At 44.3% G+C, this 27,137-nt stretch overlaps 1 protein-coding gene across 1 annotated transcript in view; it reads right to left on the minus strand.

The window, feature by feature from the left end:
- Positions 1 to 3,119: 3,119 nt before the first annotated feature.
- B3GNT2 (UDP-GlcNAc:betaGal beta-1,3-N-acetylglucosaminyltransferase 2) overlaps positions 3,120 to 27,137 on the minus strand; it is a 28,696-nt gene continuing 4,678 nt past the window's right edge. Inside the window, exon 2 of the mRNA XM_024242799.3 lies at positions 3,120 to 5,639. Coding sequence (XP_024098567.1) covers positions 4,437 to 5,630 — 1,194 coding nt within the window. The 5' untranslated portion in view covers positions 5,631 to 5,639 and the 3' untranslated portion in view covers positions 3,120 to 4,436. The remainder of the gene's footprint in view (positions 5,640 to 27,137) is intronic.

The following is a 27,137-nucleotide window of genomic DNA, read 5'->3' on the forward strand; positions in this document are numbered from 1 at the left end:
GCCACTTCCTGCCAAACTTTGTGCCTGCACTTCCACTAAAAAAGTCTACCTGAGCTATAGAATCCCTGTCTTAAAGTCTGTTTTCTGGAAAAACCCAAACCAAGAATAGGATAATGTTTATTTTGTACTTGAGATACTTTTTAAAGAGGTGGTGGAAGTTGGTGCCCAGTAGAATAGCTAGGAAAGCCAACTTCAGGAAGGGCTGGGGTGATGAGCAGGAAGAGAGGATGTGAGTTGAAGACAGGCTGGGAAAGGGCGAGTCACAGGATGGTAAGTTTCCAAGGCAGTGAGGTGAGCCCTCGCTAACACTTACGATGCAAGTTCTCCATGTGGCTTATTTTGCTTGAGGAGCATCAAAGGCCCACCCTCCAATCCCATGTGGGGCAGCTGTCAGGAAGCTGCAAACACTTTGTTCAACTGCCAGGCCCCTGACTTAGAAATAAGTCCTTGGATTACAATCAAATTACAACAACTACTCTTGCTGCTTCCGTGCAGTTAATACATCCCCTTTCACCATGCACAACAGCCAAGAAGAAAGCAACTGACAAAGCTCAAAAGCCACCAGGGTTGCTTGGGATGAGAATTCATAAACACAGGTCAAAGTGACAGAAGCAGGAAATGCACCTGAACAGGACTCTTTTTTTTTTTTTTTTTTTTGAGATGGAGTCTCGCTCTGTTGCCCAGGCTGGAGTGCAGTGGTGTGATCTCGGCTCACTGCAACCTGCGCCTCCTGGGTTCAAGCCATTCTCCTGCCTCAGCCTCCCAAGTAGCTGGAATTACAGGCGCTGCCACCACGCCCGGCTAATTTTTGGTATTTTTAGTAGAAACGGGGTTTCACTATGTTGGCCAGGCTGGTCTCGAACTCCTGACCTCATGATCCACCCCCCCCCTTGGCCTCCCAAAGTGCTGGGATTACAGGCGTGAGCCACCATGCCCGGCCTAGGACTCCATCTTTCAATTTAAGGGTTTAAAAAAATATATAAAGACTCATGCTGTATTTCAATTATTCTAATATGTAATATTTAAGATGTCACATTTTAATATCTCTAACTGAGGCACAATTGATAAAAAATCATATTGGCAGTGCTTTTAGTATATACAAAGTTGCGCATTTACAACAAATATGGTAATTCATGTCATGTGAGCAAACAAGATTTTTAGGGCTCTTTAAAGACAGAAGTCCCTCATTCTTGGCCTCTATGTTTCAAGATATAATGGTATTAAGGGCAAAACTTTTTTAGTGTATTACTTTGAGAACTTCATGAGTCAGAATACTTCAATTTTTCAGATTAATGTAAATAAAGTTCAGTTCAAAAAATCTTATTTGGCCAATGTTTCTAGCCAATATTTCATAGCCTCAATAGCCCAGCATGTAAAATATGTATTTTCCTGTTCTAGGCAAGAAACAAGAATTTTCACTTCATCTGGCATTTTTCATCAGAAGGCAAATCACGGGGAAGTTAAACTATGGCCCAAGTGAAGGCTTCATTCATTTCAGCTTCCCATCCTTTGCATTATTACAGTCACCCTCCCTTTTTGCATCTGAGAAAGTCAAGATGACCCGGGACATCAAATATTCTGCATCACCACCAATCAGGAGTGGACAAGGAGAAGATGGCCCACTTTGGGTGTCTTTAATTCTTGACTCAATTTCCAAGTGTAACAAAGCACTCCCCCAACTTCCTGTTCTTCTTTCCAGCCTCTCTTGATGGGTATAACCAGGATCAGGAAGGGGAATGAGCCATTCTTGTCTCTTGCATTCTTTTTTTAAGACTTGCTTGGGTTTATGAATAGTCCAAACCCTGGCAATGCTTTCAGCCTTTTCGACCTTCAAACTCAAAATCAACATGACTTGGGAATAGCCAAGAAAAGGGCCCAAAATACCAGTTTCCCTTGAGGCCTAAATTGTTCAGCAGTTCTCAAAGAATAAGTTAGACTTACAGCAGTTCCATCCGTGAGATGGGGGATCAGGTGAGAACCCATATTGTGGGCACCAATAGAGGCCTTCCTGGATTTAAGGGTTTGTGCCATAACAGAGCCTAAGCATGTGTAAAGCTCTAAAACCTAATGTGCTCTGCTAAAAAGCCCATGAGGTCCATCTCACAGGGCAGCAATGACCAGTGTGGTGGGCTTGGGCAGCCATTGCACAACTTTTGCCAAACGAAGAAGGACCAGAGATCATCTCATCCAAATGTCATCAGCACCAAGAACTCATGTTCAAACAACAGCACACATGTGGACTGAAGGCTCACAAAAGGCCCCCCAGTGGCCCTCCACACCTCATTCAAAACCTGCTCCATCTCTTCTTTCTCTACAAGAGACTTGAAACCTCAGAGAAGGGGAATCTCTAACAAGAAAAAAAATTGAAATTCCTCTGAGAGGAGAAACCTATTACCTGAGAATGCATGGTCAGGTTTTTCGGACAAATGCAAATGTGATCCAATTACCGGTGAATGTTCTCAGAGCTTCTTCTTTCCTCTCCTCTAACCGTAATGTGGCGATGCGGCCCTCTGGGAGGTGTGTGCTAGCAGCCATGGGAGTAGAAGGTAGATGCAGGCCCCAGGAAACCTTCAGGAAGACCAGGCTGAATATAGTCTTCGATCTCAAATCAAGCACCTGTGTCCTCACACTTGCTCAGAAATGACTTCCACATTCCAAACAGACTGTTTGCTCTTACAACACTAACCCTTCTGTTTTTTGAGCTTCATCAATTGTCTACTTGTTTCCCACTGGACGTTAGTAGTGTCTTCTCAACGTGGGTCTATGAAAGGAAATTGAGTAGCCAAGGCTGCCTCTATATTTCATCTTTGTGGCTACAAACTCCAAAATAGAAATGGCTTAGGATAACACAATCTTTACAATGCCACACCACTCCCTAATTAAATTATTTATACTCACTGAAAATGGAAGCATAAATAAATATTCTCACTTTTCGTTAAAGACTTTAAACGGGAAAGCACTTTGGGGATTTTAAATGCAAAGATGGATGACGCACTGAGAGACAGTGATAGTTCAACACTACTGTAATGGTTTCTGGGGAGGAAACTGGCCTCTTTCAGGGAAAAATGTTCTCAAATATGGGAAACAAAAGGATTATAGATTACACATTACACAAAAAATTAAAAATACAGTGGCTTTATTTCCATTGTTTATAGTCCCCAGTATCCCATCTGATAAGAACCTTCAATTCTATAAACAAAAGTATTTCAAGAAAGTATGTTACACAATAGTACATATAAGTAATAGTTTGGCAGAATTTTAAACTCTAGTAGTTCATACCCCCAAAAAACAAATTTTAAAATTCAAAAATAACAGTTTTATTTAACATATGTTACACCTTAACATTTAAAATATCATGCTCTAGTTAAATATTTCGTCAACGACACTGTATACAAATAAAATATTACATAAAATATATTTAAGAAAATGTTTTGGTCTTTGATCTGAACAATAAATAAAAACACAGGCACTTCTACATAGACAGGGAAGCAATTACTACTCAGAATAATAATCTTGTATAAGCAGCATGTGAAAATATGGCAATAATAAATTCTGGAATTTTAAACTGACAAACCATTTATGCAAAAGTCTGCAACTTCAATCTTTTCACTCAAGTTCAAAATACATATGCCTTCCTGGTCCATACTGAAAATTCACTAACACGATATGGTTGTTAGGGGCAATTCAATCTTCAGTTGGCCATTAAGGAATCATACTCATTTTCAAATACTAAAATTACACTATGATACCACCAGCAAACCAAATACAAGAAAAATTAAACCCTCTTTCTCCTTATTATGACCATAACATCACAACAAGATAAATTAGATGAGGTCACACAATGATTCTCATTTAGCAAAATTAATTAACACACACAAATACTGTTGGGGTGGTAGGAAATTTCCACAATTGAAAAACTGAATTCCACAAATGACAACTGAAAATTCAGTTTTCTAGACAATTTAAAATTTACCCAAATCCCATAAAAATAAACATAATTCCATTTCACGAAAACCACTGGATCACGTTTAACAAAGTCTTTGTAGCCAATAGGTTTATAAATACCTGAATTACAAATAAACCAGTCATTATTATGGGAACTAGGAATATTATAGAAAAGGGCAAACAAAATAACTTAAAATGGTCAAATTCCAGAAACAGGATTTCAGATAAGAGGGTACAAGTTTTTTAAAAATGACCACTAGCCGGTAAGATCAGAACCAATCATCCTGCCATATCATCCGTAAAAAAAATTACCATCTTCCGCTTTCCCTCTTCACGTGAGTACCAAATTGAAGGGTTTAGAGGCCCTCAAATGGATATCACTCATAAAGGCAATTTTCATGGTTTAATATAGAAATTACTCTAATGTGAGAACACAACATGGGAACTATTCAAAATACACCTTTCTATGCAAAATTGAGTTTGTATCTATTTTAGCATTTTAAATGAGCACTCTGCAACTGAGACCAGATATCAATCATCTCTTGAGGTTTTCTACTATGTACTAACATCAGATCTACATAGGAGCAGATGTTATTTTTGTTTTTCTCCTCAATATCAAATGTCCTGAAGCCTTTGTGTTTCTCTGGAACGAGGCCGAGTTTCTGAAGGCACATTCCAGTATAAACGTCATCAATGGGGTAGAGATGGACCCGGTCAGTGATACGGTACAGCCTCAGGGCCAGGTGGCCGGAGTAGAGGAACCCCCCTCCCCCTGCATAGGGTGGGTAGAGGCCAGAGTAAACAACTTCTGGGATGTAGTACTTCAGCTTCTTATCCCGATGAGGTCCAGCATTGTGGATCACATCACCTATAAACAGATCTTTGGCTTTGGTCTTGGATAAACTATTCAAGTAATTCAGGATGTGATGGGTGTTCACAAAAACATCGTCATCGCCCTTGAAAACAAACTCAGTGTCTGGGCAGGAAGTACTTACCCACCTGAGAAACAGCACTTCCTTCAGAGACAAGTTGAAGAAAGTGTCTCTGTAGTTCCACATAAGAATGTCTTGGTGCTTCTCACTCTCAAATTTCAGCATATCTGAAAGGTCGGGGTGGTTGTCCTCTGGGGGTGTCTGGCCCAGCAGGAAGACTCGCACCACCGTTTGGTTCCCTGCGTTGCTTTCTTGGCCCCAGGATTCCCGAATTGCTTGCCTTCTGGCAAAATGTGGAGTGAGGGACTTAATCGCCAGCAACAAGAAGGGTTTCTTTGCACACTTATCCGGCTGATCTATAAGCAGTGAATAATTGCGGCATCTCAAATACAGCAGAAAGTCTTTAAATCTGTCCGGCAAGTTGTTAAAACCCGTAACCACCGACGTGACCCTCAGGTCAGGTTCGCAGTAGTTCAGATGGCTTATATTGGAGAGCCTGCCCGCCTCCCCCGTCTGGTTGGTCAGCATGCTCAGGATGGGGTTGTACTGCCGGTTCAGCTTCTCTTGCTCTCGGTTCCAGTATGCCTCGGGAGGGGTAGATATCTTCCAGAACTTCTCTTTGGGTATTATTACTTCCCCTTTTCCATTTTTTTCTTGGCTACTGCTTTTGGAGACTTCCATAATAAAATAAATGAAGACATTTGCCATCATCAGGATACCCAACAACTTTATTCTTCGACGTCCAACACTCATTTCTCATATCTGGAATAAAGGGGTGGAGTACTGTATCAATTAATTATCAATTTGCATTTGCACATACAATTTATTTTACTTGTCTCCCCAGGAATAGTAGTTTACAGCAAAGACTCTACACTTGCACTGCCTAGGTTCAAATCTTGGCCCTGCCTTTCTAGCTTTGTGATCATGGGCAAGTGGGATAGTCCATGTCTCAACTTCTCCATATATAAAATGGGAATCAAGCCCACTTCAAAGGATGGTTGTGAGTATATGATGTTATATGGAAAGCTTTTAAAATAGTGCCTGGCTCACAGCAAGCACTATGTAAGTGACTGTTTTAGACATGCTGAAGCTAGAAATACTTATTACTAAATAACCTCAGGAGAGTTCAACTTCCTTGCTTACAAAGGCACATACAGTGCTTGGCAAACCGATTTGCCTAAGTTATAACAAATACATTTTACACTGTGTTTAGTATACAAATACACACACACACACACACAAAACTCTATTTACACGTGTGATGCACTGTGTGCAGTTGCATGTCATTCACTCTCAAGTTCTCTTCTATTTCATTTGAAAAACTTCGAGATTTTAAAATGTAGAAACAGGGACTGGTTACGTTGCTCAGGCTGGGCTCGAACTCCCGACCTAAGGTGATCCTCCCGCTTCAGCCTCCCAAAGTGCTGGGATTATAGGCGTGTCTGACCCTATCTCTCTCTTTTTTTTAATGTTAGTCCCAACCCTGAGTTATTTTCCAACCTACCATTTTACAGATAAGGAAACCAAAGCAGAGAGATTAAGACACTTGCCCAAGGTTGCAGGGCTAGGAAGCAGGAGACAGGAACCACAGAGCATCTCAGAGAAAATGAAAGCGAACTCAGGACAGCTTTATCCCAATAGCCAAAAACTGGCAACAGCCCAAGTATCAGCAGAACAGATGATCAAACTGTGGCATCTGCATACAATGGTATACCCCTCGGCAATAGAAAGGGAAACTATTGTGGATGAAACATTACATTACATTGTGAATGAAGGCCAGACCCAAGTTTTCATTTATATTAACTTCAAGAACAGGCAAAACTAATTTAGGTTCTAGAAATCTGAAAGTGATGGAGGCGGTGGACTTAGAGAAGGATAGGAGGGAACTTCCTGGGGTACAGAAATGTACCATGTAAGTCTTGATCCTGATGAAGGCTCCATGGATGTATGCATTTGCCAAAACCTGAAGTGTATATTTAAGATCTCTATTGTTTGTAGAACAAACAAAGAAAAAGGGAAATACAAATGATATTTTGGTGAAATATCAAAGGATTTCAGGCTGTGAGCAATGGAAGAATAAAGAATGAGTAATGAGACAGTTTGCTGGGGATATCCAAGGTTCTAACACTATTGACATGGATGACCTATACAAGAATGAACATCTAAACCAAGGTGACATTAAAAGATAGCCCAAAAAAGTGGAATGGCAATGTTCTATAAAGAGCTGAGGATTTTCTTATCAGGTTAATTCAACTGGGAATTTATCCTTAGGTACTATTACTCATTCCCATTTTATACCTGAGGAGGTACACATTTAAAGAAGGGCAGACTGGAATACCAGCCAAGGCAAACAGATTCCAAGTCTGTACCACGCCAAAAGGTAGCCACACTTCTCCAATCCCTAAAAGAAAGCTTTGCGACTATTTTAATCTAGTATTTGCTTTTTAAAAGGAGAGGATTTTTAAGTTCACTGGATTCTAACAAACAGTACTAAAGTAGAAAAATATTTGTCATGCTGAGAATGCTGTAAAACTATTACACATTAGAGAGCCCAGATGAGATCAACAGGAATTCACAAGCTATTGTGTCTCTCTAAAGATCTGCCTAGTAGACCTTAATCTGGTTGCTTGTATTTACTACTGTTGAAACCACCTTTGCAAAGATTATGGACAGTAAGAAATCTAGCATGGCTGACTCCATCTTGCGTCTACCCTCACAGGCTGGCTGTCTCCACTCATTCCTGGGCATAGGCCAAGCTAACCACCAGAGAAATTTAGTTTACAGTTTAACTTGGAAGCAAAGATGGTAACAGTCCCTCCATAAAACTGATCCCTTCCTTGTTCAGGGGGCTGAGGCTAATGAAAGGTCACAAGATTAGGACTGAGAGGGGCCTGAATTCTGCTAAAATGTAAGCACAGTTTTTATAATCCTTTATTGCTCAGGAGTCATGTGGCCAGAGGCCACAAGATCTTTGACTTCCCCAAGTGCTCCTGTAGTTAACACCACTATTATAGAAACTAAGATTGGTCTTTTGAATGTTTTTCAGACTTACCCCACCCAGACTAGAGACTCATGACTCCCCCCAACCCCCGCAGACTCAGCACATGGCTTTGATTGCATCCACAGCCAATCAGCAGCACCCACTCCCTGGTCCCCTGCCCACGAAACTATTCTTGAAAAACCTAACCTCATACCTTTGGAGACTTCAGTGATAACTCCAGTTACTTCTCAAATACTTCTCAAAAAGAAAAGCTTCTCCCTAACTTGGGACAATTCTCCTAATGTTAAAGTGAGCCCTTGACCCAGTACTGCTGTCTCTAGGTCTCAGGCCCTTCCTAGTCTGGAAGGAAGGGCAACAGGAAATGCGTGATGGTGAAAAACTACAATGAAGAAAAAGATTTGCAAAGGGGCCAGGCACAATGACTCACGCCTGTAAACCAGATCACTTGAGGCCAGGAGTTTGAGACCAGCCTGGCCAACATAGCAAAAACCCTGCCTCTACTAAAAATACAAAAAAGGTATGGTGGTATACTCCTGTAGTCCAAGCTACTTGGGAGGCTGAGGTTGCACTGAGCTGAGATCGTGCCACTGCACTCCAACCTGGGCGACAGAGCAAAACTACTCAGGAAAAAACAGCACATACTATGAACAGCTAAATACCTGGCAAAAATTTAACTCAGTAAAGGGATCTAAACATTAATAGACCTTTACCAAAATTTCTGGAGTAAAAGAGGACAGCTTAGGGAAGAAAAAAGGGAAGCACAGTACTTTACATAGGAGGCTGTGAACTTCCAGAGCTAATTCTCCCAGGAAAGATACAGGGTGAATAATATGTAAAAATGACTCCAGATAATTTAACAAGTTTATACATCTAGATTATGGGGGAGGCCATGAATAACTGGAATCCAGCCACAACCACTTGAAGCCTCTATCACAGAAAACACCAATCCTTCTGAGGATGCTTTGAGGAATAAGCTTGCTGACCCCTGGCAAGATTTCCAACTTCATCTGCTACAATTCAGCCTTTCATTTCCTCAATCAAGGCCACGCCAAGGTGCAGTTCTCACATCACCTTGGCTCAAGACACAGGGACTAATGAATGGCCTTCCCAGGAACACCACCGTCAACTTTAAGTGCTCAAGGCCTCCAGCCCGCAGGGCATTTTCCTGCTCATTTCTCATTGCGCGGGATGCCACTTTACCAGGAGAAAATGGAAGCTCAGAGGGGACTGATGATTTGCCTGAATATTATGGAAGAGTTACGTGACAAGGCTTAGACAAGACCACCTTCTGGCTCCCAATCCAGGACTCTCTGGATCTCTTTTTTCTATGAGGTTCAACCACATTCTAGTTACGTGGTCCAGGTCAACAGTGAAGTCCCACAGGCTGATTATGGCACGGGATCATGGTACATTGATAGTTACTAAGAGGCTCCAAAGAAAGAGAAATGGGGGCACTTACAAGCTCCCAGCCCCACCTCAGGAAACAGATCAGCCTTTCTTGTAAAAGACTTCAGATTCCCAAAGGCTCAATTTGAGGCAACTCTTCCCATTACTTGCTAAAGGGTATTTCTTTCAAGCCAATCTGAAGAGGAAGGTGGAAAACACAAGATTCTCAACTGCACATTTCCATCAAGGTTAAATGTCACCGTGCACTTGTGACCTGGGCCCAGTGTCTTGCATGAGAACTCAGCTTCTAGTAGGCTCTTAGAACAAAGCCAAGTTCATGGAAAGGAGGATAAAGCAGTGACCCCCGTAAAAATATCTGTGGGAAAAAGCTCTCTAAATATCTGACTAAACATTCCCATCGCAGACAGAAAACCCAATTCCAATGTCCTTTCTTCAGCAGGAAGTTACATTGCGTAAGAAGAATTTAAGAAAACTTACCCCAAAGCTGGGGGAAGATGTTATAAACTCTCACTGTGAAACACAGACTTTCTGTTGTAACAGAAATAAGAGAAAACCCCATATACAAACACAAAGCAACCTTAGCTTTTTACCTTGTCCCCAACAGGGACAGAAAAGTTTTGAAACTTCAGTTGGTTTTGTTTAATGAAATGAAAATATTTAGAAAGATGGTATAACAGAGAAAACCTTAGCTGAAAAATGGCTTACAAAACAGTACAGACATGATGCTGAAACTATGTGACAATCTAGATAAAATACTACACAAAAACAAAGTGGGTTTATTCAGGGTGGTGGGATGAGAGGGTGTTTTCACCTCCTTTAACGCTAACCAATGGTCTGCCCTGTAAGCAGCCTCTTCCACCGCACGCTGGGGACCGGGACACAGCACACAGCCCCATGAGGGGTTCCCTGTTCCACAGCCCACCCCAAGCCTGTGTCAGCATCACCGTATTCGACCCCTACAGTGCTGCATAGAGGCTGTCACAACACCCATCCCTATTACCTGCACACCTTCCCTTGTGCCTATGCCACGTCCTAAAGGCTCCTACATGTAATAGTGAAACACGAACACACCTGCCTTAACAAATATGTACCAGGCACCAGCAATCCTTTGAGGCAGATACTCTAAATTCCCACTGCTTATTTCGCTGAGGCACAGGGTAGGGGCACAGGGTGGGTGGACAAGTGACTGAACTTGTCCAATGTCACACAGCTGGTAAATGGTAGAGCCAGGACTCAAACCCAGGCAATGATAGCTCCAGAGTGCGAGTTTTCAACCATCACACAATCACGGAAGCAAACGCTGCTGCATATGGTTATGACTGCAGGAACTGAAGGGATTTATGTCTTATTTTCCATGGTTAATCTTCTTAAAATAACTTTTTAAAAGCTCTGTATTTATACATCTTAACTCACAAAACTACGAGTCAACAATCAGATATGGGAGGCAGTGTACTATCCTAAGTAACATTAGTGACTCTACAGGCTAGGCTCTGGGCAAAAGGCAGTCCCCATTCATCTCTCTCCTAAAAGAAAATGAGAAAAAATGAGGCTTTGAGAGTCCCAGGTTCCCATCCAGCAAGTGATGGAGTCAGGGCTTGCGCCCAGGCCTTCTAGTTCTAGTTTCTTCTACACATTGCACTGGAACATGGGAAAGATTACCAAGCTGTGAAAACAGACAGTGACTCACGTGGACTTTATGACCCTGGGGAAGCCCATTTCTCAAGACCTTAGTTTCTTGGCTAAGAGCCTGTTTTTAATTTTTTTTCTCCCATGCAAAACCATGGTTTTCAAAGGCACCCATTTTCCTACTGTCCCAATGTTCTATTAATCAGAAGCTATGGGCTGGGTGCCATGGCTCATGCCTGTAACCCCAACATTTTAGGAAGCCAGGGTGAGAGGATTCCTTGAGCCCAGGAGTTCGAGACCAACCTGGGCAACATAGCAAGACCCCATGTCTACATTAAAAAAAAAAAAAATTAGCTGGGTGTAGTGGCATGCACCTGTGGTCCCAGCTACTCAGGAGGCTGAGGTGGGAGGGACTGCTTGAACCCAGAAGATCCAGGCTGCAGTGAGCCGAGATTGTACCACTGTACTCCAGGCTGAGTGACAGAGTGAGACCCTATCTCTTTTTTTTTTAAAAAAAAAAGAAAAATCAGAAGCTATGATCCCTCCTCCCCCAGGCTTCCCTCCCACCCACCCACCCATCCACATGAGATGACCTTCGGTTGGTTTCACTCTGACCAAAGCAAAGATCTTCAATACCTACTTAGCCCACACAGGCTATTTTCCTTAGGACTCAAATACTGAAACAATTTCAACGTTTCATTCGTGGACACTAGACTGGGAATCGCTGAACCCAATGATCCTAAAAAGGTTCCCTTCAATTCTGAGAGCCCTGTAGCACTGAAGCAAAACTGCTAGCCAAAAAGCATTTGGATGTGGCCACCAGCAGCCATGAGGACTCTCCCCCAGAACTCAGGCAGGGTCTGACTCCCCCGCCATGGGCTCAGGCAAGCTAAAAAGATGCCCAATAGTAACTAGCCAGGGACAGAACGAGCAATACGTACAAGCCAGACCCACGACCTGTGCCAAGACTGCCCTGCACTTTCTCCTACTACCAAGATTAAGGATGAAAGAAAAGCAAGGCCTCCTTGTAACCGTAAAATAAAATGACCAGTCACCCCCAACCCACTCAGGCTGAGAGAAAGGGGCTGGAAATTCAAGCTTCTGACTAAACCCCAGGAGTGTCAGAGTTAGCAGCCTCCATGTCTAGGGGGCATCCTGGTTCCTGCTCACTTTCCTGCTCCAACAGGACACACAAATCCTCAGAGAGAAAGAGCCCAAGCTCCCTGCCATATCACGAGGCCAGAGGAGCATGTTCACTCTGCCCTTTGCCCTCCCCACCACCTCCGGGAGTCTGGCAAGAGTGGTTTACCTAAGTCCTCACCTCTCTGGCTGTCCCATCTGTTGCCTGGTTCTTGCCAGCCCTTTCCAGGTTCTGCTTGGATAAACAGAGACAGAGACAGTTTGCAGCTAAATGGCTCTAGGGGAGACAACAGCTCCCAGCACTGCTGGCAGATGGTGGAGTGATAAGGGTGTGAGTGGAGCAGCTCAGTGGGACCAGAAGAGCTGGGCCACACCTAGAGCTTGTTCCTTGATTGGGGAAAGAGGCCTGGCCTGGGTTCTCGCCGGGGCAAGGGAGCCTCAGGACTCCCTGGACTCCCTTACCAAGAGGCTGGCACTCAGCTAAGATGATGGTCTGCCTCTGCTCTCCAGTCTGTAAGTCACGGAACGACTGTCAGCTAGATTTAAGGAATTTGGTTCCCAGCCATTACTTTTAGCCTTTATGTTCAAAATTAAAAGGGAAACGTATTTACAATGAATCTACTCACCTACACAGTCCCACAGGCAACATTATAGATCAAAGCATCTGGCAGGACATATTCTGGTCCCCACTGATTACAACCCCCCGAAAGCCTAGTGTGGCCAATTTTCTCAAATGATATTCATCATTTCAAATCAAATTAGCCACTAGATATATTCTTCAAATAAACACATACAGAACTTTTGGGAAAAAAGGATAAGGGAATTAACCCTCCCAGAGGCCATTCTGCCCTGCCTTTAGTAAAACTGAAGAGGGTTTTAGGTCTAGGTGGAAAGATTATGCAATTTAAAAATAAGGGTAGCAGACGTTTGAGGATGGAGATGTCCCAGATCCATTTTCAGTCTGGAAAACCAGTTTGGCATCTGGAGTGACAGGACCAGGATTAAATTCTGGTTATGCTACCTACTGGCTGTGTGACCGTAGGCAAGTTACCCGACCTCTCTAAGCCTCACTTTCCTCCTTTGTAAAATGGGATGATACAACCTCCAATAGCTCTTCAGGAGTCTGCCTCCTCCACCAAACCCTAAATGAAGCACATTTCTCAAAGTCTGTCCTTCACTGCCTCTTTAGTAGTCTTCTCTTTACAAACTCATCCATTCAATGCCATGAGCATCACCTCCAAAAGGAGGGTTCACGGGTCAACCAACTAACTCCAGATATTAGCTTCCACATGCCTTGTGGAGTCCCTCTTCCTCGGGCCTCTGTGTGCAATTGATCAAGTTCCCAGGCACCTGGTGAAAACCCCACATTACCTTGAGTTGCTTCCTGCTCTGCGCATTCAGCCAGGAGCCAGGTGCTTCCATAACAGCACTGATAGCTCCCCTCCTCATCTCTCCTCTATTCCACAGAGCCTGCAATAGCCTACAGCCTCCTTTCCCACTATGCTCCCAAATATGTCCTATTTCCCAAGTCTTCAGTCCCCTGGACACACCCTCCCTGCTCATGCTGTTCCCCAAGTTCCCCCAGACCACCACCAATATGCTACTGCTCCCTCAGAGCCTAACTGTAGCTATGTGTCTGTTGTTTTCTAGAACTCCTTTCTTCTCCATTCCCAGAGGTTGAACTCAGGGCTTCATCACTTCTTTCTCTCTTCTAAGAGATTTCCTGCCCATGGGTATGCCCCAGCCTAAACACCAGCCTCACTACCCAGGAGTCAGGATATCTGCTCCTGATCAGGATGCCTCTGGCCTGGGAACCCTCCACAGTCAAGGTCTTCACACTGCACCACCATTATACTCCAGCACATGGTACCTGAGACTCACCCAGCATTTGCTAAAGGAACAGATACTTTGGTCATCTGGACAAGTTTACTGAACACAGTGTTCAGTAGAAACCAGATTATATATATATACACCCTTTCTCCTAAGAGATGACAATGGAAAAATCATATGTGTGCTGAATTACAGATATGTTTATAGAAAACTGCGTCACTTATGAAGAACTAAAGGATAACAGAAAAATTTAAATAACTTGCTAGACTTAGGAGATAAGAATTTCAGCAATGCTGACTCCATGTTAGACGTGAGGGTGGGGGCAAGATCTGAAGAGGTAAACTGGGGTGAGAAGTACAGCCGCCCCCTCATTTCCCACAGTCAGCCCCAGACCACCAAAGGCAGCAGACTCATGGGTGTGCAGGTGTGTGGGATTCAGCAGTGCTTCCAGGTGAGGGTGCCATCTTCCTCCGCAGCAGACCCGTCATCCCTCCTGCACCCTATCCCAAAATGGGGCATCTCTACCTCCTTTCTGGAGAGAGATGGACCTCTAGCAACTGTAACCTACAAGGCCATGACAGTCATGGGAAGCATATCTAGAGGAAGATCCTTAGTACAGATTTGCAACCTGGGGGCATCTACTTACCTAAGGTGGGACAATCATTTTTTGTTTTTGACACAGGGTCTCCGCTATCGCCCAGGCTAGACTACAGTTGCCTGATCATTGCAGCCTCAACCTCCTAGGCCCAAGCAATCCTTCCATCTCAGCCTCTCGAGTAGCTGGGATACACCACCATACCCAACTAATTTTTTAAATTTTTTTGTAGAGACAAGGTCTCCTCATGTTGCCCCAGCTGACAGTCATTTTAGAAAAGAAATACTGGAATGCAAGCGGTCCCTTCCTGGGGAGCTTAATGCATTTTGGAAGCCCTTGGTAAGAGCTTGTACGTGGCTTGGTAAATGCTTCCACTCCAATCTCTAGGACCTATGTACAAGCAAGTGGACTCTGGCAGGCTGTCAGTGAGCCCTCAGAAATCTCTAAAGACTTCTCTCTGATTCATCCTTCTGCTTGCTTAGGTGAGCTGCACAGAATGTTTTTCAGTCTGGGTTCAACCAGCAGGTGGAAACCAAATAGTAATCTAAGCAAGGGAAGTTTAATACAATAAATGTGATTCTTGAGTAACTATAAAGATGGAATAACCATCTAAAGGATGCCCTGGAACAGATGAAAAATATCCCCCAAAATTTGGTAGGGCAGGGGGTTTTTCTGAGTTTGTTGAAGAAAGTATAGATGGCAGAAAAACTCCTGGGTACCTAGGCCAGAGATCCCCCACAGTCACCAAGCAGCAGGGGCAACCCTCTAGGGTACAGGCAAGCAAGTCTGGGTATAGACAGTCAAGCAGACAGAAGGAAGGAGGGGCACACACAGGGAGTCATCGGGTGCTGCTGGACCGGAGTGAAGAGGCCTCCCTCCATAGGAGCTTGCCACGTCAATGTATACCCTAGGCCAGAGCAGCTTAGGGTTGTGTTCAGGACAAAGATCAGGAGGCTAGCTCACCAGACGGCCAGAACCAGGGGGGCTTGGGGTACACACATGGGGGCTGAGAGGCTGTAGGAAGCAATGATCTGGGTTGGATGAGGACCACCCAGTCTTAGGTTCCTGGTACCACCACTGATGCCAGAGCTGTAGAAAACAGAGCAACAGATGCTGGAGAAAGGTGTGCCCTGCAGGAATATAGGAGTGCAGGAAAAGCATGCGCGTGCGCACACATGAAATCAGGGAGAAAAATCCCTTCCTCGTACAAGGTCCCCTTCAGAGCCCTTTACTTACAAAAGGCAAAGAAAAAACATTTAAAGGGCCCAGACCCATTTTCAGAGATCAGGCAACTGAGGGTGAATTTGGAGCAGAAAGGCAATACTTAAGAACTGGCACAAGTTATAGATCTCTACATCACCAACCCAGGGTCATTTCTAACAACGAACATTTTTATTTAAGTCTGGGGCTTGGGGAGAAGGGGGTATAAAACATGGGTCCTATACACTGAATTGGCAGAGGTAATAAATATGTGACAGCCCTTTAGTCAACAGGAGGGGACAAGGCAGGACCTGAGTGGGGCTTCCAACAGGGCAAATTTCAGAAATGTAGAGAGAAGCAGGGCAGGCAAGACATGGGGGTAGGGGTACAGAATGTCTGCAGGCAGAGATGGACACAGCCAGTTCATAGACAGGTTCTGAGGCCACACTAGAAGGGCAGGTAGGAGCTGGTGGGGCCCAGGGCTGCTAAGAGAGGGTATGTGAAGCTGTGGCTAAGTGGACAAATGCTGCTGCTGGATGGACTGGAGGAATGTGTTTTCTTTCATATCTCCTCTACTTAAAACAGAAAACTGACCACATCACATAGGAACATGAAATTAGGGAAAAAATGAAGAACTCCAAGTTGGATGCCCATTGATTACAACTTTAGTTGGTTTTGTTGTCCCAAAGACTTAATTTCTCTAAAGCAGATTCAGTTCACAGAGGAAGAGTGGTTTGTCTTCTGTCGGATCTCTAACTCCCCTGACAGAATATAGGTAAATGTGGTCTGCCTTATCAAATTTTTGGGGGGGCGGGGGACAGGGTCTTACTCTGTCACCCAGGTTGAAGTGCAGTGGCGCAATCACAGCTCACTGCAGCCTCAACCTCCTGGGTTCAATCCATCTCCCTGCACTTCAGCCTCCTGAGTAGCTGGGACTATAGGCATGTCACCACACCTGGCTAATTTTGGTATTTTTTGTGGAGACAAGGTTTTGCCATGTCGCCTAGGCTGGTCTCAAACTCCTGGCCTCAAATGATCCACCTGCCTCAGCCTCCCAAAGTGCTGAGATTACAGGCACAAGCCACCCCACCCAACTGCTTTACCAATTGCTAATCAATGAGCTTATGAGTTGTTTCTGATTTTTTCCTATAACTGAAAACAGATAAACACCATCCTAGACACATCATCATCTGGTTACTTCTAGAGGAAACATTAGGAAGGGAACCCAACCTTTTAAACTCAGTTAGCATAGAATCAAGCTATTCCCCTCACTCTCACACTTAACCTCCCACCAAAAAGAAAGGTCAAACTGATTTATCCTCTCGTATACACAAGAGCATGAAGTCATCCACACTGACAGTGAATACTGTACTCCTATTTATTTATTTATTTATTTTTTTTGAGATGGAGTCTTGCTCTGTCGTTCAGGCTGGAGTCAGTGGTGCGATCTCAGCTCACTGCAACCTCTGCCTCCCGGGTTCAAATGATTCTCCTACCTCTGCCTCCCAAGTAGCTGGGACTGTAGGCGCCCACCACCACACCCAGCTAATTTTTGTATTGTTTAGTAGAGATGGGGTTTCGCTATATTAGCCAGGCTGGTCTCGAACTCCTGACCTCAAGTGATCTGCCCACCTCAGCCTCCCAAAGTGCTGGGATTACAGGTCTGAGCCACCACACCCGGCCACTGTCCTCCTTTTTAATCTTTACCAAAAAAGAACATCTCCCTGTTTTAATTGATGCCATCTTTTCATATGCATCCTTCCTGGTCTTCCTACTCCCCGTGCTCTTTGCCCATTTTTAATGTTGGGATGTTCTCATCTCATTTAATCTCCACAACAAGCTAAAAAATGTGAGGTAATTAGTTTGAGGTCACAGAGCTAATCCCAGTGGAGCCAGTGTTTGGACTTTGGTCCCAACCTTGGGTCTAAGCTCTTATACTTTCTACCACACAACACCGTTGCTCGAGGAGGATTGAGAATCCCCAAATAAAGTTGTACTTTTAAAAAATTAAGGTACCAAAATTATTGCATTTGTGGATACCCACCCAGGAAGATGTAAACCATTCCAAGGAAAGGCAGGGGAAATCGAATTTTTTTTTTTTCCAAATTGATATGAGAAAGTAATAATGTAGACAACAAAATGGCCGATTGGGAACCACTCAATGGTTTAACGTATCCAGGGGTCCTGGTCTGGTAACACTTCCGCACCATAGGCAGAATCCCCTGCAGGTGTGTTTTGTGATGACTTAGTTTTGATTATTCATAGGAAAGGATGAGAGACTGCCGGGGCTTAAACTAGCCTCGTCTTAAACACCTGTCAGAGCTGCCTACAGGTGGAGAAAATCTGCCTTTCCTTCCCTCCAACATCACAGCCTGCAGTGAAGGGAGACCAGCACAGTCTTACAACCTGCCACAGGGTTGGGACAGTGGCACAGGGCTGGTCCAGACCCCAGCTCTCCTGTGACAGAAAAGGGATCAAAGAACCAGCGTACCCACCAACTGTACCATCTCACTCTTGGTGTGTGTGGGGGATGAGGGCGTGGGGGCGGGTAAAGGGTCTGGCCTGTGTTCTGTGTTGCCCCATCTGGTCTTGAATTCCTGGGCTCAAGTGATCCTCTCACCTCAGCGACCAGCTCATAGCTGGGACTAGAAGTGTGCCACCACGCCTGGCTTACCTCATTCTTTTACTTGTTTTTCAACAACATGCACATGAATTCATACACAGATTGTGACCCAATTTCATTACCAGAAAGAAGCTCCAAGAATTTCTTTCCCAGGGCCTTCTAGACCATCCACTCTAATACCTCTTTTACAGCAGAGGAGACCAAGGCACAGGGAGACAGAGCCTTGTCCAAGGCTGCCCTGGGGAGGAGAACCAGGATTACTACACCACGTGTCCCAGGGGACTGGGGGAGTCCAGTAGTCAAAATTATCGTTAGTAACAAAGTCTTTTTCTCACAGTCTATAGCTTCCATCCTGGGCTATCAACATAAAAAACAAAAGAGCCAATGGCCCGAAATTAGCCTGGTGTGGTGGCTCATGCCTGTAATCCCAGCTACTAGGAAGGCTGAGGCGCTTGAACCCGGGAGGCAGAGGCTGCAGTGAGCTGAGATGTACCACTGCACTCCGACACAGCCTGGGCGAGAGTGAGACTGCGACAAAAAAGCGCCAATGCATCACCTCTTCCTCCCAGCCCACTGCCCCCACCCAGGTTGGGCTGCTTGTGTTTCTTCCCCCTTGCTGTTACCACCTCACCCACACTTATCTGACTTAGCACACGGTGTGATAACAGGTCTGACACACCAAGGACTCCTGGGCAGAATGGGCCATATTCACTTCTGCATCTCTAGTACCTACCACTCAACACACAATCAATATGAGAACAAGAAGGGGAGGGGCAGTAAAGGAACCAGGACCTAACCTAAGGACGTTTTGTATTCTTTGACCATTTTGATCAAACACTTTAAACACTGCTCCAGCAAACCATTCTTGGATAATTTCACACATGCCCCCCTCCCCAGCATCCCTCCCCCTGGTCCCTGGCTCTGTGCCAGTCCTGGCCCTCTTCTCCATAAGTGTACTAAGCATCTACCAATTCCCGGGCTTTCCCCTCTAGGCCTCACTCCTCAAGACAGAATTACATGGTGTCATCTCAAAGCAGTACATCACCTAAAAACATGACTCAGGAAACACATACAATTACATAAATCTATAAACAAACATAGGCCTCAGGGATGGGGGAGGTGAAAGAAGGCAATTAAAAATTAATAGAAACGCACAAGCATAAATTACATTTACTGGACTAGAAACAGAATCCCATTATATAAACTGTTATCAAAGTGACCTTGTACAAGTGCTTCTGGAAATAAGTAGGCCATCAGCCCAGTCTTGGCAGTCTTGGTGTAGAGATTGGGGGTGGGGGGGAAGGGGGAAAGGAAGAGGGGAGGGAAGGAGGAATCTGTTGTCTGTTATGTGGGCTCCTCACGTCTACAGACACACACAGACAAGGAGACTATTTTCACATAGGTATGAAAAAGTGATTACTGTCATTTTACATAGTAAAATGTACAAGAATTCAACTAATGACCAATTTACAAAATTTAAAGATGACCCCTCTCAAACTCATAAGATCGACTTTCAAAAGTACACCATTCCCCACCACTTAGTTCCATTGGTGTGATAAATGGCCACACACAGAGAAGCAGAAATTTTAAATTTTAAAATAAGCACTTTAATATTAAGCACTCAGGCAATCAAATTCAGTCCACTATTTTCCCTAGCAAGAAGAATAATCTACGGCAGGGGTTCCCAAACCCCAGGCCATGGACCCCTAGCGGTCCATGGTCTGTTAGGAACGGGGCCACACAGCTGGTGGTGAGCAGTGGTGGGCAGGCCTGCAAGCATTACTGCCTGAGCTCTGCCTCCTGACAGATCAGCTTGACATTAGATTCTCACAGGAGGGCGAACCCTTTGTGAACTGCGCATGTAAGGATCTAGGTTGCATGCTCCTTATGAGAATCTGATGCCTGATGATCTAAGGTGAGACAGTTTCATCCCGAAACCATCTTGCATGTCCTCCCACCCTGGAGTCCGTGGAAAACTGTCTTTCACAAAACCGGTCTCCAGTGCTAAAAAGGTTGGGGACCACTGATCTATCTCACTTCCATCAGGTATCCTACAGACAAACTCTTTCAAAACAACCACTGCCTTTCCAATTCTATTAAATTATACTTGGCAATTCTTGTCCCTCAAGAACCATAAGTCTAACCAACATGATGAAACACCGTCTCTGCAAAAAATACAAAAATTAGCTGGGCATGGTGGCCTGTAGCATGTCTGTTGTCCCAACTACTCATGAGGCTGAGACAGAAGAATTGCTTGAACCCAGGAAGCGGAGGTTGCGGTGTACCCAGACTGCGCCACTGCACCCCAGCCTGAGTGACAGAGTGAGACCCTGTCTTAAAAAAAAAAAAAAAACTGTAGAGTTTGAGAGCATCCCCGACATTTCCCTGCAAGATAAACGTTTACATTTGTCTTCCTTCCAAAATAAAAATATAACCTCAAAATCAGAAAAGCATTGTTTGAACATGCTGCAACTTGAGATTACATATAGCATATTAAAAATAACCTTTTGTAACTTCAATAAATATTTACAATTATACCAATGACATTCATTGTATTTTAAGTAATTTAATAAATTGCTTTGGGAAGTCTCAATTTCTTGGTAGTTAGAATGAAGGTTTCCAGTGACACATTTTCTTAAAAGAGAATATGCCCTTGGTTACAGTGAAGGGGACACCAGAAAGTGAGGTACTACAACCTCAGACTGCAGGACTCCTTGGCTTATCCATTTGGAGTCTTGTAGGGGAGCAGCTTGGAGAGAGCTGCCTGACTCGCTCTTCCAAAAGCAGGCACAAAGAGTGCAGAAAGTTCTGCAGAATAGGCATGTGTAGAGATTTTTTAAATAATGTTGTACTAGGCCAGGCACAGTGGCTTACACCTGTAATCCCAGTGCTTTGGGAGGTGGAGGTGAGAGGATCGCTCGAGGCCAGCCTGGGCAACATAGAGAGACACTGTCTCTACAAGAATAAAAAATATATAAAAATAATATTGGATTAAAGTGCATGGTCTGACACTTTGGGGAAGGGAAAAAATAGAGAAATGAGATAAAGGTATCAAGGACACTCCTTATAATAAAACAAATTAACCACTGCACACCTAGTGCCTACCCATTAGCTGAGTGAGGGCTTGTCCATATGCCATGGGCGCAATTGGATACACAGTCAAGTGGTGACTGAGGTGTCTTCATTTCACAGAGAAGTAAACTGGCTCACAGGATCAGAAAGTTGTCTGATGGTCCCAGAAAAAGTAGAGGGAGAGGGCAGGAACTGAGAACCCAGATGGGCCGCCCCCAGCCCAGAGCTGCATGGAGGGAAATGGGCATCCCCATCCTCGCTGAGCACATCCAAGCTGATCCTTGATCCAGGCAGGCCACCCCTAAAACCCCATCCCGGAGGCCTCTAGACACCAGCACCCCTTAACAACAACTACTATCCTCCCCACCCATACCTCTGCTCAGCCTTGTTTCTCCTGGCTTAAAACGTCCCTTATCTTGCTTCTCTCCACCCTTACCCCCATCCTTGAAGGCCCAGGTTCAAATCCTGTCTCCTTCTCCATGAGGACAGCCTCGATTCCCCCAGTCCATCGATTTCATCCTCTCCTCCTGGCACTCAGGATCCCCCAAAAGGAGTACCAGGCCCTCACCACCTGGAATCCACTCTCTTGGCTACGATGCTTCCCAGGAGAAATGGTTCCAGGTGAACCGGGAGGCTGGAACTAAGCAGCCTGTCCCTCAGGTGGCAAATGACAGCCAAGGGCTGGCAGGCCCCGCCCACAGCACCCAGCCACTAAGTGCCAGCGCTCCTCCTCTCACACTGAGCATCCAGTTAAATTGGGCTCCCTCTGGGATGCTGCCTCTTCTCCACAGTCAGAGATCATCCTCCTCCCAGAGGACAACACTTCTAGTGATGTGTGACCCTGGGTGGCAACTTCAGAGCAAGGCGGCAAACAAGCAAACCAGCTCCCTGCTCCGTGTCGGATTCTTGTCCCGCCTCTTCTCCCTTTCTCAAAAGCTGGTTAAATCCCAACACGTTACTGACAAGTGTTTCAGGACTGTTGTTTTCAAGTTGTTTCTTTTTAAATATCAAAATAAACCATATACATTTTAAAATACGTATCCTCAAAAAAAGTAACACTTTGGCCTTTTATCCAAATGTTCTATAAAAGGGGAGGCATCATTCATGCCTTCAACCAAGACTTGCTTCCGTATTTAAAGAAGTGCAATAGTAACAGCTTTCTCCGGCCACCCGCTAAGAGAAGTTTTTGTCGCCACAGTAAAAAGAGAACATGTTTGCTCAATATGTGGGCACCCTATTGAACTGCTTAAAAACTGGGCCTCTTTTACCAAGCAATTTAAGTCACCTCGGTTTTAAGCGAGTCTCTGCACGTTCCCTTCATATACCGTAGGTGATCACATATGTGGAGGGACCAGGGACCGCGGCAATCACAGTGCCATGGGGCTTCCAATCTCCCCGGTCTGCCTCTCACTCTCCCCGGGGGCATCCAACCCTCTCCCCCAGCCTCTAATATCTCTAAATTGATGGCTGCCCACCCTGTGGTCCAGTGTGACCTTCCTCTCTCTCCCTCTCTGGATGGTGCCCATGGGCCCCCAGTCGTGAGTGGGGTAGAGATGAAAATAAAGAATCATCACCCTGAAGTCGCTGGTGGCTACCTGAAGCCTCATGATACCATTCTCTGTATCTGCACTTGTTTGAAAATTTCCATTATAAAGAGTTAAAAAAAAGATGATCCATCAGAACTTTGAGGAATAAAAGTTTTTTAAAAAAAGAAACATTCAGTTAAAAATAGGAGTATTCATGAGAGACATTTTAAGTTCATTTGGAGGAAATAATTCCTTATGTGGTAAAGGAAAAGAAGAAAAATATAATGGCTGCATCTCAAGAATAAAGTTACATAAAAGTTCCTTATAAACAAGCTTCAAATACAACCATAAAATAATAAAGGTAAAAATACATCTCACTAGTTCCAAATGTTGACTATTTAGAAAGGATAGCATTTGTAACACTTCGACCCTTTCATTATTAGATAAATATATTTGAATCTGAAAGTATCATTCGGCTTCCCAGCGAACAATCTAGAGCCAGACCTGGAGGGTTAAAAACACACATGTGCACATAAAACTCCCCACAATTGTGACATTCCCTGATCAAGACTCAAAAAAGAAGTACTTTGGAGAACCAGTTGGATGTTAAGTGCTTCTCAAAGAAAATAAACAATTAGAAAAATTTCTACCAGGCACTTAGGGAGGCTGAGGCAGGTGGATCACCTAAGGTTGGGAGTTCAAGACCAGCCTGACCAACACGGAGAAACCCTGTCTCTACTAGAAATACAAAATTAGCCAGGCATGGTGGTGTATGCCTGTAATCCCAGCTACTCAGGAGACTGAGGCAGGAGAATTTCTTGAACCCAGGAGGCAGAGGCTGCAGTGAGCCAAGGTCATGCCATTGCGCTCCAGCCTGGGCAACAAGAGGGAAATTTTGTCTCAAAAAAAATTCTGAAGCACAAATAAACTGCAGCAAGTTTATGGTCCATAGAAATATCTTCCCAGAGTATTAACACTTTCATATTCATGAGTTCAATGCATTCCAATAATAAACATGTGAAGTTGGCTGTGCAGGTTTCATGCTATTTTGCAGGGAGGTAGGAAACAGGAGCTAAGTGGGTTGCCATAGTTACAAAGACATTTGATGTCAGCTCTGGGACCAAAACCTACTTCAAGTTCTCTACATCAGCTAGTCCCTGACCCCCCACTCCCAGGATCTCCACTCCCTGTGACAGCTCTTGCTGCTTCTGGGGTCTTGCACCAATAGCAATCTCCACTGTTTCCCCCATCTTCAGCCTCTCCCTCTCCAAAGGCTCCAGGCACATGCTCCTTGTCATGCCCATTTGTCCTGCCTTGACCATCCCAAACCCCCTCACCTTCTAGAATCTTCACAGTCCTTGCACCCTCCTGACTTTCTAGGGCACCCAATACTGCTGGCCACCATGTCTACCCCACCCCAAGCTCAGGAACCCCCGGGGTTCTCTTGCATGTTGGCAGCCTTTGCTCCTTGGCCCCATCCCACAAAATGGACTTGCTCCACAGTTCTGGGCCCAAGTCTATTGCTGGGTCTTCCCTTACCCCCTATTCTTGTCCCCTAGACATCACTACAGACTCCCATATCCCATATGCTAAAAAATGCCCCAATATACCTGTGTCATGGCCCTTCTCCTAACCTCCCTTAATTGGTTTCCAAATTCCTTTCTTTACACCCACCATGAGTCTTTTTCTCTCATCCACCTCTTTCAAATAACACACATACATATTTCAATCTTGTACCATCCCTGCCCTGGTTTGAGCCCTCAGTTTCCCCTCTACTAAGACTAATTTTAATGAAGTGGCCTAACTCAACAAATGTCAAACGCCTACTCAAACCAAGCAGTGTTGAAAACAGGCAGCAAAGAACCAAGTCAGAGTTGATTGCTGTAAGGTTGATAAACACTTAGATGAAATACGAAGCACTGCACAGGGGATAAGGAAAGGCTGCTTTATGCAGGGTGATCAGAGAAAACCTCTTCTCAGAAAAGAGGTGAGGATAGTTCCAGGCAGGGGGAGCAGTCACCACAAAGGCCAGAGGCAGGAAAGCTGGGGGCCTTGTGCCTGGAGTGAAATGAGGGGGAGAAGGGAGGTAGGAGAGGAGGGCAGATCACCAATCCTGGTAGGTGACATTTGAACTCTGGCTTTCCTCTGAAGAAGACAGGGATTCTGACTGGAGGATTCTGAGTAGAGAAGTAACCTCAAGTCATTTCAGTTTTTAAAGGATCCCTCCAGCTTCTTTCTGAGAGAGACTGGTAGTGGGCAAATGGAAAGCAGAGAACAGAGGGACCGCAATGACCTGCCCAGGTTCAGGCTCGCCTCATTCACGCTCAGGCCCATCTTCCTCAATGCAAGCCTGGCCATAACTTGTCAGCACACCCTCTCTCTCTCTCCCCTGACCACAAGAACTTTCACTGGTTCCTCACTATCTCCGTAACTATTAACTGCCACATCTCTGCATGATCCCCGAGGTTGCATCATGGCCTATTACACCTTTCTAAGCACCATGCACTCCAAACCCAATGGATCACCTGCTGTTTCCCCAAAAGACTTCTATGAGCCTTTCTGCTGTGTCCTGTTTTCTCAGCCTACAATCCCTTGAGCACTTCTGCCTTCCTTTCTCTGCCTCTGAAATGTTATTCACATCCTTCAAGACCAAGCCCCAAGGCCACTTCCTTAAGAAGCCTTTCTTGGCTGCCTCCAACACACAATTTGCTTACACCTCTACCAAGGCAATCTTACCAGTTCCTGGCTGTCTCCACCACACTGCCCACTGAAGGCAGCAATCACGCACAGCCAAGCACAGCGCTAGGCACACACAAAGCGCTCAATCAATGCGTGTTTGGTCGGAGAACAAACTGCCCACTTCACCCAACATCTTGAGGTCTTAATGGAGAAGTATTCCAGGGCAGGTTTTCCATGTTGGCTACTGTAATCTGGAGACCAGGGGACCCTCTGATGGAGTCTCTGGGGACTGTCTGCTCAGCACTAACAAAGGTACAAGTAGGGACCACAGTGTGGACAGATTTGAACTTAGGCCTACGAAGACTCTTGCCTTCTCTGCTAGACATCTCTAAGCAGGCCCATATTTTGTTTTAAATTTCCATAAAGTATGGGAAGTATGTTTTTCCTAAGGTCATTCTAGAAGTGTACAAAAGAAGAAATGAGCACTTAGAAGGACCCACATCAAGTTAACTGTAGTTATAGCGGTGAGAGAGGGTGGAATTAGTTTTATTTTCCTTTACTTTATCTTGAATATTTTTTCTAAATAAACACTTAATGAAAGTCATTTAGAAAGAATGCCAAGTACCACCCAAGTTACATTTGAAGAATGGGTCCAAAAATGAAAAGTACCAAACAAATAAGGAGACATGAGGCCATGGAATTATGTAATACCACTTACACAGTAAGATTACAAGAGCTGAAAATGTTTTAAGTGGCTTGTCTGAAGCAAGCAATTAAAATAATTGGCCCTATGCTTTCACCTCTGAAATAATTATTTCACTAAACGTAAAGCAGATGTTGTGAGCATCTTGGGCATTTATTGATGACTCTTACCCAAACTAAACTCTTCCACAAGCTCCATAATTGACCATAAACCAGTTCTCATCACTGCATCCTAGCTCACGTTACACAGGTGGCCAAACAGCTCTGAATGGGACATTTCAATGACTGTCTTTAGAGAGGAAATGTCAAAAACAGGCAATCAACTAACAAATAATACATCTTAAAGCTAAAGCTTTATCAACAAAGTATTAAATAAAGATTTGTCTTCTAACTTTCAATAAAAGACCTACAGAACTTTTAATGAAATAGCTCATTTAAACACAAAAGATCTAGTTGCTTTAGTTATCACCCTGTTAAAGAAATAAATAAAAAGGGGAAGAGGAAACTGCAGTCAGGCACAGTGCTAGGTATTTTAGGTGTAGCTTTATATTACTTTCCCCAGTAAATCTAACATAGGGCTTTATCTTCCCCATTTTACAAGTGAGAAAATTTATCCTGAAATAGTTCGTGTAACTTTAACTTTAGGCATTCCCATATGTAACTGAGACTCAGATTAAATAACTTGTCCATAGTCACACAGTAAGTGGTAAAAATAGAATTCAAGTCTATTTCACAAAAGACTACATGCCATACTGTATGACTGATTCCACTTACATGAAGTTCAACAGGTAAAACCCATCTATGATGACAGAAGTCACATCTATGATGATGTAAGAAAGAATAACAGTTCCTTCAGGGT

Source organism: Pongo abelii, chromosome 12 (assembly GCF_028885655.2).
Source record: "Pongo abelii isolate AG06213 chromosome 12, NHGRI_mPonAbe1-v2.0_pri, whole genome shotgun sequence".
Taxonomy (NCBI): domain Eukaryota; kingdom Metazoa; phylum Chordata; class Mammalia; order Primates; family Hominidae; genus Pongo; species Pongo abelii.